At 41.8% G+C, this 13,236-nt stretch overlaps 1 protein-coding gene across 4 annotated transcripts in view; it reads right to left on the bottom strand.

Annotated features, from left to right (window-relative positions):
* RABEP1 (rabaptin, RAB GTPase binding effector protein 1) overlaps window positions 1-12,524 on the bottom strand; it is a 52,904-nt gene extending 40,380 nt beyond the window's left edge. For 3 of the 4 annotated variants that reach the window (XR_012838363.1, XM_075771394.1, XM_075771395.1), the window contains exon 1: window positions 12,387-12,524. Coding sequence is in view for 2 of the 4 variants with exons in the window: in XM_075771394.1 (XP_075627509.1) it covers window positions 12,387-12,420 (34 nt within the window). In the remaining 2 variants the exon portion in view is untranslated. Of the gene's footprint in view, window positions 1-12,250; window positions 12,318-12,386 lie in introns of those variants that run through there. The other variant, XM_075771397.1, reaches the window with a different exon arrangement.
* Window positions 12,525-13,236: the final 712 nt, after the last annotated feature.

Below are 13,236 nucleotides of genomic sequence, written 5' to 3'. Positions count from 1 at the left end.
CTCCCTTTTCATGGCACTCACAACATGTTAACTACTTCCTTGCTTTATTATTGCCTCCGTCATCTTCTTTCTTGGACACAAAGCCAGGCAGTTGCTGTTCTGGGGTCCAAGTCTCCATCCCCTGACACTCCGTTCACACTCTGTAAAGGGGAATCACACCTGACTTCCTCCCAGTTTTGATTCTATGATTCTAATAAGCCCACTTCATGTGATGAGTAATGCTCCCTCCACCTCTTCTACACATTTAGTCATTCTGGCCCCAGGTAACTTAAGTCTAGTTTTAAATTTATGCTTAGTTAAACATTATTTAAATTGGACTGCAATGGAACAACATCAAGTATCACAGGAATGTAGTTAATCACATATGTATGTCCACATTGACAGAAGTGGGCTTGAATTTTTTTCCAGCAATTTATCTTTCATTTGCTAAAAGCACCTTTTCTTCCTAAGGACAGTCCCCTACCTCCGTTATATAGCCTGGCTTTTCCTACATCCCTTATCATACTAGCTGGTTCTTTCCTTCACCATTTAATTAGCATTACCATCAGACCTCTCAGTTTTGTGCACATCCTTAATTTTCTCCACAAAAGTTTCAACTCGATGCATGAGGGAGTTTGCCATCTTTAGTTTTCACTCCATTTCTGCCATTGATGTTTTGGTAGGTGGGGAGAACAACCCTCAAAATTTCAGGAAAACACTATCTGTTAGCATTTTTTTCAAGAGAATCAACCACGCTCTCTGGCTCATCAATTTAGTGATAACTTAAATAGAGCAGCAGTGGATAAATCACAGTGTTGGAAAAGTCAACCGGACATCATAAAAGATGGTATCCTATAGAAAGCATTTTGGCTCCATCCTGCTGCTACCGCCAGTGAATCTTCTCAGAAACACAGGGTTTGTAAGCTTGAATGCGTATCAGAGTATCTCAAAAGTCAACGGCAAGCTACAGTCTGGTGAACACAGACACTTTGAATTCATCTATAGCGACACAAAATGGAGAGAACCGAGTTACCAATCTCATCACAATCATCGGCATTTTCCCTGCTCTCTCAGTGCTCGTATCTTATTCCCCTTGCTTTAACAATTTTTCATTTTTATAACCGCTCTTTACAAGAGGATCAATTTTAAAAAAAGACCGCAGGAAAAAAGCTCAATGACTTCTTGGGTTTATTTACTCTACAGGCTGTGTACGTTTACTCAAACTAGTCACTGCTTGAGCAAACAAGAGCATGGTGATGGCAGTATGAAACTCAGTGAAGGTTAAGTATCCAACTATTGGTTAGATTTCTCTAAAAGGGTTCACAGCTTGTGCCGAGTGTCATTGCTGCTATGATTACGTCACTATCAGCTCAAAGCAAGCCTAGGTAGATCTACATACCCTGCAGTCACAGCCTGACTTGATCCCCTTGGCAAAGCTTTTCGAGCATTTAATTCATCTAAGCTTAAACAATGCATCTGTCAGCATTCACACACACTTTCACCACTCCTTTTATTTCATCAGTTTGTCCCACCTCACTAACAGGTAAGCTAAACATTCAACATAAGGTATTTTAAGCGGAGACATGCAGAGGAGGCCCCTTCAGCCTGTAACGAGACCTCCAGCAGAGCCACCTGCTCCTCTTCCACAGTATTTTAATGCAAGTCCCCAAAAAATGTCAAGTCACTTAATTCTTCCTGACCAAAGCAACACTGAAAATATGAATGAGTCTTTGTATTTATACAGGAATGCTTCTGCCAGGCTTGCCCACACTACCACATCTCATCATTTGTATGATATAACCACAAAATCCAGAACAGGATTAAAATATTGCACATAGCAATGACACTTGACAGTGAGTTTTTCACTGTATCTTGCCTTGCAAGAAAAACAAAATATCAATTGAGGATATTGTCTGTTTTAGTAAACCACCAGAAATCTGCTGTTCTGATCAAATAATATTTCAGATTGACAGACATTTAGGGAGAGAATCTCACATGCACTTCACTATACAGGAGACCACTTACATAATTTAATCACTCTGACCACCACCAGTATAAATGTTTCTTTAAAACGTAAACATTTGCTAAACCCAGACAACAAACTCAGTACTGATTTTCTTTCAAGATAATTTAATTGCTGACTCATTTTCAGTGGAAGGGAAAAAAAATATCCCTTTGACTCCTTATAATATGTTTATCAGTTCAGCTACAGATTTATTAAAGGCTGTCCTCTTTTGGGAAAAAAGTGAATTAGGTATGACTCAGTTCTCCATAAAAAAAAAAAAGAACATACTAATCCAACCCTACTACATTGTTCTCTTTGACAAAGTAATTTAATATAAAAACCAAAATCATTCCATTAATTTAAAAATTCCCCCAGATACCACTAGTCTGAGATCTCATGCTATCTCGCCCTTTGTTGTGGGGACAACAGTTGAGGCATAGCTTTTGAGCTTTTTGTAGCATCCAGGCTACAGACCACCCCAAATACTTCTGCTTTCTTTCTGAACTGAAAGAACAAATTAATGATGACCTAACACACTTAAAAATTCAAAGGAAAGTAACAAAAGCAAAATAGTCAATTGGAGAGATAAGCACACAGCTACATCAAGAAAATGATGCAGAGAAAACCATAAAGAAGTCACTGTTTGTGAAATTTATATAGGCAATGGCTTCTCTAGTTTACCATTGCTACAGGTATGAGGAGACTGCCATTGAAAGCAAATCAGCATCTTTGTGGACATTTTCAAAAGCTGACATAATCAATAATAACATGCAAACTGACTTCCACATGTGCAGCTACTAGATAGCACTACTGTACTTTTACAGGTACCAGAAAAGCTTCAGAAATAGCAATAATTCATACATAACCCAAGAGTCATGAGTGTGAACAAGCACTGCAAAAGGGACTTAACACCAGATTTCTTTCCCTCTGTGGTTCCCTATCTCCCTTCCTACACAATTTGGCCACCCAAATTGGTAGGCAGAGATAAAACTGAGAAACTGAGAAAGGGAACAAGTGAAGACTTACTTTAAAGAAATAGTAATTTAAAAGTGTTAGTTATCACAAAAGCAGGTTGCAGGCATGAAAACATGGTGCCTTAGAGTAACCACTTAAAGGACATAAATCTTAATAAATGGCCTGGAAAATATGGTTGCCAGATGTATTTATGGAGACACTGTGGTGATAAATACAGTATGACAAAAGATTAGCATCTTTATTTGATAAGGAACAGGATACAGTTCATATCATTTGGAGTGAGGTTTCTACAGCACTTTAATAGTTTCCCTGAGAACAACAGACTACTACTCCTCCAAGCCTCTAATCTATTTCTTGACAGAAAACACTGCCATCATTCTACATATTAATATTTTTTCTTACCACTTGTCAACCAAATGAGCTCCTGAACAGTTAAAAAGAAAAAAAATCCTCCTCCAGCATGAAATTTTAATTTTTAAAAAAAATATGCCTGGAATATAAACAATATAGAACATGAAGACGTTATTAAGCCTGCAATTACAATAATTTTAAATCAACTGGTGTTGATTTTAAATGACCAAGTACTGGTGGTCATCTGAAAGGGTAACTCAGCACTCCCACCTCACCCTGGCACACACGCCTTTTATCCTCACCATGCTAGAAGAGCCTTTGAGGCTTTCACTGACGGGAACAGAGAGGTGATACAGCAAAAAGTTGGGGGGTGAGGGGGAGCGAGTCAAACCAATCTTCAGCCAAATCACGTCCCTGACCACGCTCATCACTTGGCTAAGTATATACCAGAACTGGCACAAACATGACAGTGAGGATGTGGACTGGTTTAAGCTGTGGGGAAAAAAAAAAAAAAAAAAAGTCTGAACTATACCCTTGGACACTCATACTACTACTGTGTGGTCTCCACCCCTTCCTTTATGCCAGCTCTAATGCTCATCAGGTCTTTCACTAAATCAATTAAACTCATTAACCCAGCAGTGAGTAGTTCTCAACTGGGTGACTGAGCTGAACTGGCTCAGTGATAAGTCCAACGCGCAGAGCTGGCACAAAGGAAATGATGGGAACAGGAGCAGGAACTGTGGGAGCAGGAAGATGAGAGCAGGATCACTCCTTTCAGCTGCAGCAACCTTCTAGACTGGCGTAGCTGAAACATAAAACCACAGCCTATGGTAATCAGTTTAAACCTAAGTGCATGCTGCTTGCCAAAAGAAATAGCCCGGCCTTCCTTCTGTCCTGGACTCTCCCTTGTGGCAACTGAGGTTGGTGTAATCATGCAGCAAAGCTTACTTTTTAAGACTTGATGACTGTCATTTGTAACTGATAAATAACCTTCCTCAAATCCTGATTTCCATTCAGATTCTCCAGGGGAAGCTTATAAATTTAATCTGTATGAGAAAGCAAATTCCAAAGCTCAGATTTCCCATCAGTGTTGGTATACACACAGGTTCTGAACAAATTCAAATGAAAGGGTATCTCCAGTAAAGATGTATTTAGACTGGTACAAAACCTAGACTTGTGTATGAAAATATATCAGAAAACACTTGTATTCCAGAATAAGGTTAGGCTCACATTTACTCTTACTTGAAAGCAAATGTGCTAGTACAAAACTGCAGTTAGATTAGCCTCTGTAATGTGACATTACAACCCTTCCTGATGTATCATCAGGTAAATGTAAGCCTCAGTGTCTCAAATGAATGTAACCTTTGTAACATCAGGAGTTTCTACACCATTTAGAGATTCAGCATCTTTATCTCCAGTTTCATCTAAAACTCAAACAGAAGCTGTGAAGACCAGACAGCTTTAATATGTTCACAGCTCGAAGCATCAGTCAAGCACTGAATCCGGAGTTTGGTTAATTGCTTTCCCATTAATTTAGCACACATCTCTAGATACAGCACAAGGAAGAAGATATAAACAGACATTGCAAGCTGACAATTAAGAAAGATTTTATTTTAAAGATTGGTTTCAAATAAGGTTAAAAGATGTAGCATATGACAAAGATGCCAGCTTGTCAGATGATTTGAACTAACAGAGCCCAAATTATGCTTCATATTTCACCAAAATAAACGAAGTAACAGCACAGCTAAATTATATCACAGTGATTTTGGCACAGACTACTGTCAATGTAAGATGAATGTTCTAATTCCTGTGTCTGAAGTCAATGGGAGTCTAATATGAACTTCAGAAGGCCTTAGGAAATACATTTTTCTTAAAGGGTACCAGACATGAAAATTTCTAGTGGATGGTTAACATAATTATTGCTTGAGCAATAACTTCTAGCACTCATCTGTATTTCTTCCTCTATAGATTAAGCCAATGACACTGAAAATACAGATGTAAGGATTGTCTTAAACTCTGTGGTTGTATCCAAGTTACTGTTTACAATTTACTGTATCTTTATCTTTTTTTTAAAGCAACCAACCATGGTGCTAGTCTAATCATTTTGCATAGCACTGATGTAGTATAGATTAAAATATAACACAAAGATCACTTCTATTGGGGAGTATTTTAATGGTAACCACCCAAGCAAATACAAAAAGTTACCCTAGCAAGGCAGGGGTGTGGTGGGTAAGCAGTTAACACACAGAAACACTTAAACAAAAAAGGTACAAGAGAGCTCTTCTTCTGTTTTGCATATTTCTCTCCTTTGTTGCCATTTAAATAGCATTTCAAGTCTTGTTGCAATTATCTGTAAGTTAAAGGCATGTATTAACAAAAGATGCAATAAAACCTATACGGTCTATTCAGGTCACTTTCTTAAAGGCATGGGCAACACCACTATAATCAACAAAGCTGGTTCGGTTTGATTCTCAATCAATCCTTTTCTCTCGACGTTCCCTCTGGAGCACCACACAGTTAATGCTTTTGTTGTCTTTCAATTACTGATTCTGATTCACTTTGCCAGGTATAACTTCTACCTGTTACTGCATTTTTGCTCCACAGTTTTACTAAAAAACATTTTCAGAAACCACAAAATATAACAAGAAAATAAATATTAACAAAAAACTCCCACCTGAATACAAATTTCTTCTCTGTGTGACTCACCACAGTAAGGCAAGCCTCTTCTGCTTATTAAGTAACTAAACCAGGCTTTTTTTTTTTTTTTTTTTTTAAATATCTTAGTTATTTTTCAGTTCTTTAGGCTGCCAGACATACAAGACAAGACAGGGCTCTTAACTGCACACAGAACAAAACAAGCAAATTGCAGCAGTGCGGGTTTCCTGCCCTACTCACTGATACCAATTTTCAGAACTGCTGATAGCCAAAAGATGGAACTCTCATATTTTTCTGCCTTTCCAGAGGCATAAATTAATTTTCACAATCTGTGAGGCACATAACTGCTTTGGTTTACAAATAAAGCTACTAAGGTATTCAAGAATTAGGTGTCAGCCAACCTCATGATAAATAGGTAACTGAAATCCACTGCCTGCAAAATACTCTAACCTGTTCTAAGAAAACTCAGAACCTGAATATGTACAAGGCAGGGTTGAAAAGCAGATGAGTACTTGCTCTATATCAAGAGTAGAGTAGTTCTTTTAAGTAAAAGAAATTGGAGAGATCTTAAATAAGAAAAAAATATTTTAAAAAACCCAGCAAACAAGCTAAGATTCAACATAGCTAGGGAGCAGTGCTGTTTGGAAAAGAAAAGAGAAGATGTTTTTCACAGAGGAAGTTTATATGGTCATGCGATTTTCTCTAGAAGAATGGAGGCATGGAGGAAACGGAGAGCGAGGGTGTGCTAACTGCAAAGCAGGGCAAGCAGAGACCGGGGCAGCCAGAACAAGGGCAAGGTACACAGGACACCCACAGACTGGAGGTTGCAAAAGGCCTGCGAGAGGGAGAGCAGTATTTAAAGAAGATGAGGTGATGGCTGGGAAAGAGGACTGAGAAAACCGGAGGATTAGCTGGAGAGCAGCAGTTGCCTAAGACAAGGTCAAATGACTGCCTGTTTAACCAGAGAGGAAAAATCTGTGACCAAAGGTCAAGTAAGGCCATGTTGCTACCACTTAACTGCATGGAAGCAGAAATTGCCAGGGAAGATGGAAACATGTGAAGGGCAACTTGAAAGCTTTTCTTTTTCCTCTTTGTTGTATTTGGAGGAGTTAGGCCAGGGAAGACCAGCAGAAGATGGGGACAGGAAGGAGAGAAGCACCACCATGAGTCAGCTGAATGCCAACAGGAGTCGTGGCTCACAGAAGCAGACATGAATGGAAAAAATAAAGACAGAAAACACAGCAATTCCTCATTATATTAACAGCCATGCTGCAGTTCTGCATTCTTAAGGTACTATAGGCACTGCTAATAAAACAACAGGACAACCCAGAAGTTTTCTCAAGCACCAGGTATATTTCAGTGAAGAGGTAAAAATCAATTATCTTCTTTCTGAAAGACACAGAAATATTAACTAAGGGTACGCTACTCACTTGTTCCTCCTATGCCAATTTATATAAAGATATCAAATGATTTAAATTTTTCCAGAGATAATTCATCATCATGCTTAACTGACTATACCGTGACTAAAATTACACAATGCTTATACTATTTATAGAAAAACTTGCAGAGGCTAGTACCATTAACTCAGACACCACTAAATCAGATACTGAAAACAATTCTGCAAGTAAAAACTATGAACTACTCAGAAGCACTAGACCTTTGGAGTGAAAGATGTTCCTCTTAAATACAGAGTGGCATTTATAGCTAGTCATCTTTTTTTTTTTCCAATCTTGCTGTCAGAGACTGCCTAGAGGTCTGCATAGTAAGTGATGCTTATCAATTTTACCAGTTCTTATCTTGGAAGACTTCAGTCAGAGGAAAGCCATAACCTCATGCTTTTTTTTTTTTTAACCTACACACTTTTGTTAAAAAAAAAAAAAATCTAAACATAATAAAATACCTAAATATAATATAGAAAACTTCACACCTTAAAAGTATTTTTTAATAAAGTGCCTAGAGTGAAAACCCAGGAAGTCTGCCATTCAGCCATCACATGTTAGGAAGCCTATGGGATTTGGTCCACTCCCACGCTGAGAAACATTGTTTGGTTTAGCTTCTTAAAAGTTTTAAAACAAAATTCCTTCTTCAATCACTTTCAAAGGAGCACACACAAACTAGTTGCACAGTGGGAATCCGCTCCACCCACAAAGTGCTATAGGAAAGCAACTAAGCATCTCGAGGCATCAGGCCAGGAAGGGAAGAAAACATTTACTAAGGCCATCTTCTCTGTGACGATGGGGAAGTGGCCAAGAAGCAATACAAATGGGCAAAGAATTTATATTTTCCAGTGTTCAAAATGCAAGAGAGAGTCAGTCTATGTGTTAACGTATATTCATTGTGCCTTCAGGCAAGTCAACAGCTAATTATAAAGAATAGGGTCTTGGTATTTTTCAAAATTAAGAGAGAGATTTGGGACTTGGCTTCAACAGGAAAACAGACACCCTGAACGTGCATATTTCCAATGTGGAGCAAACTGACCTGCTGAGTGGATCAAAACTTCCTTAGAAATTCCAAAAGGTGGAAACATGTACATTCAAGGTGTCTGTTTTGCTTTTGAAGCCAAATCCCAGATTTGTCCATTGAACTGACATGGAAAAACATACAGCTTAAAAAAAAAAAAAAAAAGATGTGCAAATGTTTGTGGTTTTTAACTAAAAATCTGTTTGTTCAATAATATTAATAACTATTAAGTAACATAAAACTAAAACGAAGCAAAATGAAAGTGAGGGAAGAAATTTTTTGGCTCTTGGAAAGTACCAACAATTTTGAAGTTTCTCTCCAAGAGAAAGGAGTTTAACATTTGACAGTTACAGCAACAACATAGAGCTAAACTTCAGCGCTCAAAACCAGTCCCCTAACAACCACACCTAGGTTTTGAGATGAGTAATAGCATTTTTAGATACTTCAATTTGATTTAAAAGTGATGCCTACAAGGAAAATAACTAGAAATGTAAAAGTGTCTAAGACTTAAGTTTTTTTACTTAATTTTCTACATGACATCCTAGACCTCTTCACTAGCAATGCTCAGTCTCTGGGATACGTGAAGAGTATGGCGACAGCAAGTCTTGGCTCTTGTCAGGATCCTGTATTACTGCCACAGGGAAACAACGGAGCTCACGGTGCTGCTGGGGGTACTAAAATTAACATAGCAACATCCTCTAATATTCTATATACAGTTGAGCAGTTCTCTCCACTGAGAACTGACATAATTTCTGACCACAAAAAGGAGATACCATTTTTACCGGCCTAAGCACAGGTTACTCCAATACTGTACGAACTCGTTCTGCTGGCAAATTCGTATTAAAATATTTGACAGACTGTGCCATTAACAGCTTCCTTTATCACAGAATAATATCAATGGACATGCTATTTATCAGTCTGTCTGTGCTAATGGTTTAAGTCCACTAGTGCAGTGAGACAAGTTTAATAATTTGCGTATCATTGTGATTAATTTTTTAGTCTTGAAGAATCAGTGGTTTATGTAACTGCAGTTTCTTCACTGAAGTGTTTTCCAGATATGAGAAAGGGAATAATGCTAAAGCTTGAGCATTCTGATACCGAAAAACTAAACCAAAATATTTTGTTTGGTAACCTTATTTTCAGAGATGGCAAGCATCCAGATTTGAATTAATCCTAGGGAGGCTGAGAGTATACCACCTTCAAAAAAATTTTTTTTAAAAATTAGGCATTACTGTTCCAGTCATGCAATCTAAACAATGCACATAGTAATTAAAATCTCAAAAAAAAAGCACCTTGACCAGGATCAATAAGAAGCACACACCTACTGGCAACACAGGTTGACGTCATTAGCTAACAGTTCACAGCAGAGTGCACAAAGCTACACCAGCAAAGGACTCTGCACTTAGCCTTTCTGTGATTGTTATCATATGGAAACTCTATTACCACACACAAAAGAATTAGAGGGTTATTAACTTCTATACTAAGCCAAAGTACAAAAACAAGGTAGGTCCTGACATCCGTTCTTTTCCTATTTCATTGTGCTACTCCTTCCACTCTTTTTGGGCCCATTTTCATTTCAGTATGGGTATTAGAATAGAATATACATTCTATATTATATTCCTCTCATGTTGTTTCAATATGTTATTTCTACTACAGTAGAAATAGTAGCTCTTTTATACTTGCTTTCAACAAAAAGGCATAGCTGATGTATCTTGCACAAGTAAAGAATGCATAAGGTATTTATAATAAATATCAGTAATTATACAAAGCTGTTATTTTTTCCTTAGGGGAACATACTAATCCAGTTCTATTTTGTCAAATGTAATCTTAAATTAGAGGTTACGCTAGTCCTTTAAGCAATAAATTCAGTGCAGACAACTAAAATATTAAATAATTCCTTTCTTCAACATTTTCTCCACATTAAGATAGAACAGAGAAGTTTCAAGGCACGCTTTTGGCAAGTTACTTAAAAATAAAACCAACACACATGAGAACAACAGTATAGTAATCAAAGTGAATAAAAAAAACCCCAAACTGGTCCTATTAATGCCAAAGGAGGATGGGGGAAAGGAGCCATTTCAGAAGCGGTAATTCTTTAGTGCAAGCACACAGCAACCACTTTCAGAATCCATCCAACTTGCAGCCAGTTCTCCCCGCCATGTGCCTTATTTACAGCATCCTCATCTTCCTGCAGCTAGAAAGTATGAGAAAGACAGCAATCTGTACCTCCTACAAGAAAGACTTCCTCAACCTATCAAACTACTAGATTTGTACCTTTTTGTCTTCTTAATCAACTACAACAACAACAAAAAAATCTATCCAATTGTCGCTTCTAATATACTATTAACATACAACTACCTTTCCTGGTCAAGAGGCAGCAAACATTTGTACAATGAACAGTTCCAGCGCACACCTGCAGTCAGATAGCCTGCAAGAGCTGAGAAGAAAATTTTTTTGAAGTTGTTCTGCAGCTCTCTGAAGAAAAGGCTAAAGAACAATAAACAATGGTCATTCACTAGAAAGTACACAAGCACAACCCATACCAACACTGATCTTACAAGCATGACAGCAAGTAAATTCACCTTCCCCTTAGTGCTCCAGAAGGACAAGCATGCAATGAAGGAAAAAAACCCAAAATCTAAGCACCTTCATGATTAAAACTTTGAAAAGGAAGATTGAAATCCTGAAATCCCTGAGGATGAGCACTTTCTCGTGTAGCTCCACAAAAAAAAAAAAAAAAGACCACACAACTCCCTAGATATGCATAATTAAGAATACATCATTGTCATTTTCTAACAGAGTGCTTTCCCAGGGAAACTCATCTGCTCTTTAAAAAGAGAGCTCTGGCATAGCACCACGTCTAGGCAAGCACCTATCCTTTGAGATTCTGTACATCTCTCTAGTCCTCCTATTTCTACATTATGAGGAGCCTCAACTTAAATTTCTTGCTCTCTTGCCCCTTCCCATACATCCCTCACACTAAACACTGTCCCTTCAATCCCATCTTCTAAGCAAAGCATTACCTACAGTTTTTCTGATATGCATACAGTTCTGTAACCTGTTCCAAGGAGGGGGGGAATACTTTCTTGTCCGTAATTCCTTCCAAACCAGAAACAAATAGCATTTCCAAAACAAAAACCTTCAGGGAAAGCTTATCTTCCTCCTGCACAGGTAAATACTATCCTGAGAGAAGGGCGGTCATTTTCTTTGTCTTTTCCAGCACAGGTACAAACTGTCCACGCCAAGTATCCTGACCTCAACCTCTTGAAGCGCCTTTTTGCTGCACGCACAGGACAAATACAGCCCTACATCACCTGCCGTGGCCAAATCAATGACAAAGTCCTGCCCAGCCAAGAAATGTCTACCTGGATAGAAGCATCACCACCCTTTTCCTCCCCTTTCCCAGGGCGGGAAGGCCTTCCCCATCCCACCACACACCCAAGCCAAGAGCCCCTTTCCTGCCAGCAGCGCGTCCTCTGAAGCATTATCCTCCCTTCTTGTGCGCGCTGGGGAGCCGCCCTTGCTTCACATCAAACCCACTTGCAGACTAATAACCACCTGCGATGCCCCCTTCGTCCTACGCAAGGCCTTCCCGACCCATCTCTCCCAGTCAAGCTCCTCTCTGGGCGCTCACCGCCCGCCCTCCCCTCACACGGCGGCTCCCACCGCCGCCCCGCCACCATCCGGGCAAGGGCTCCCTCCTGGCCCCGCAGGCCTCTCCGCGGGGCTCCCCTTCGTGCATGCCCCCGTCCCGGGCCGCCTCCGCGGCTGCCCCACGCACCCTGTCCCGGCGGATCCCACCTCCCCGCCGCCGTCACCACCCACCGCCGCGGCCCGGCAAGGCCGCCTCGCCCAGGCCGCTGCCCCCCGGCCCCCAGCCGGCGCGGCTCCGCAGGCGAGCCCGGGGCTGGGCAGGCCGCGGTCGCCCGGCTCCGCGAAGCGAGGCCGCCTCCTCCTTTACCGTCCGTCGGGGGGCTCGGGCCGGGCTGGGCCATGGCTCCAGCGGGCGGGCGGCACCGCCGCGGCCTCCTCCGCCTCCAGCCGCGGCGTCGGAGCGGGAACCGCTACGCCAGGGGGCCCCGGCGAGAGACGGGAGCTGCCGGCCTGGGCCTCCGCCTCCTCCGCCTCATCCTGACAGCGGCCGCCGCCGGCGGGAGGAGGAGGAGCGCCGCGCAGGCGCCCACGGTGAGACCACGGGATCGGCTGCCGCCACCACCGGGGCTGGGAGGGCCGGGGCCGCGCTGGCCGCCGCCGCGGGAGGAGCAGGGTAGCTTTCCCTGGGCAGGGTGCCGCCGCCCGGCCCCATGCTGAAGTGCTTTGTCACCCAACGGCCGAGAGGGGAGGCAGAGCCGGCCGCGGCGGGAGCGGGGCCGAAGCCTCCACCCGTGGCGGGCAGGGCCGGGGCGGTGGCGGGCTGACAGAGTTGCCCGTGGAGCTGAAGGCGCCCGAGGGCGTTCCCGCCGACCCGGCTTCGTCCCGGGGCCCGGCTGTGGGCCGAGCCGCCGCCTGCCCCCTCTGCCCGGCCTGGCCCCTTAGCCTCGGCCTCGCCTGTGGGCCCGGCTGGGCCGGGGAGACATCCATGGGTGAGCTTTCAGCTAGGCTAGCCTAAACCCATTATTCAGGGAATTGGTATAAGCGACACCAACAAAATACCATTCTGCTCTATAATCTCAGGAGGGAAGCAGGTGTGACCAAGATGGGTGGGGCAAGGAGCGTGGCCAGCCACAGGATCTCTGCCCCGCTGAAAGCCAGGATTTCATGGTGCATTGGTGTGTGTTGATGGAGGAGGTCATGAATCCTTCCACCTAACA

This window comes from Balearica regulorum, chromosome 19 (genome assembly GCF_011004875.1).
Source record: "Balearica regulorum gibbericeps isolate bBalReg1 chromosome 19, bBalReg1.pri, whole genome shotgun sequence".
Classification (NCBI taxonomy): domain Eukaryota; kingdom Metazoa; phylum Chordata; class Aves; order Gruiformes; family Gruidae; genus Balearica; species Balearica regulorum.
The sequence above is the reverse complement of the archived record's forward strand: the minus strand, read 5'-3'. Positions and strand labels throughout refer to the sequence as shown.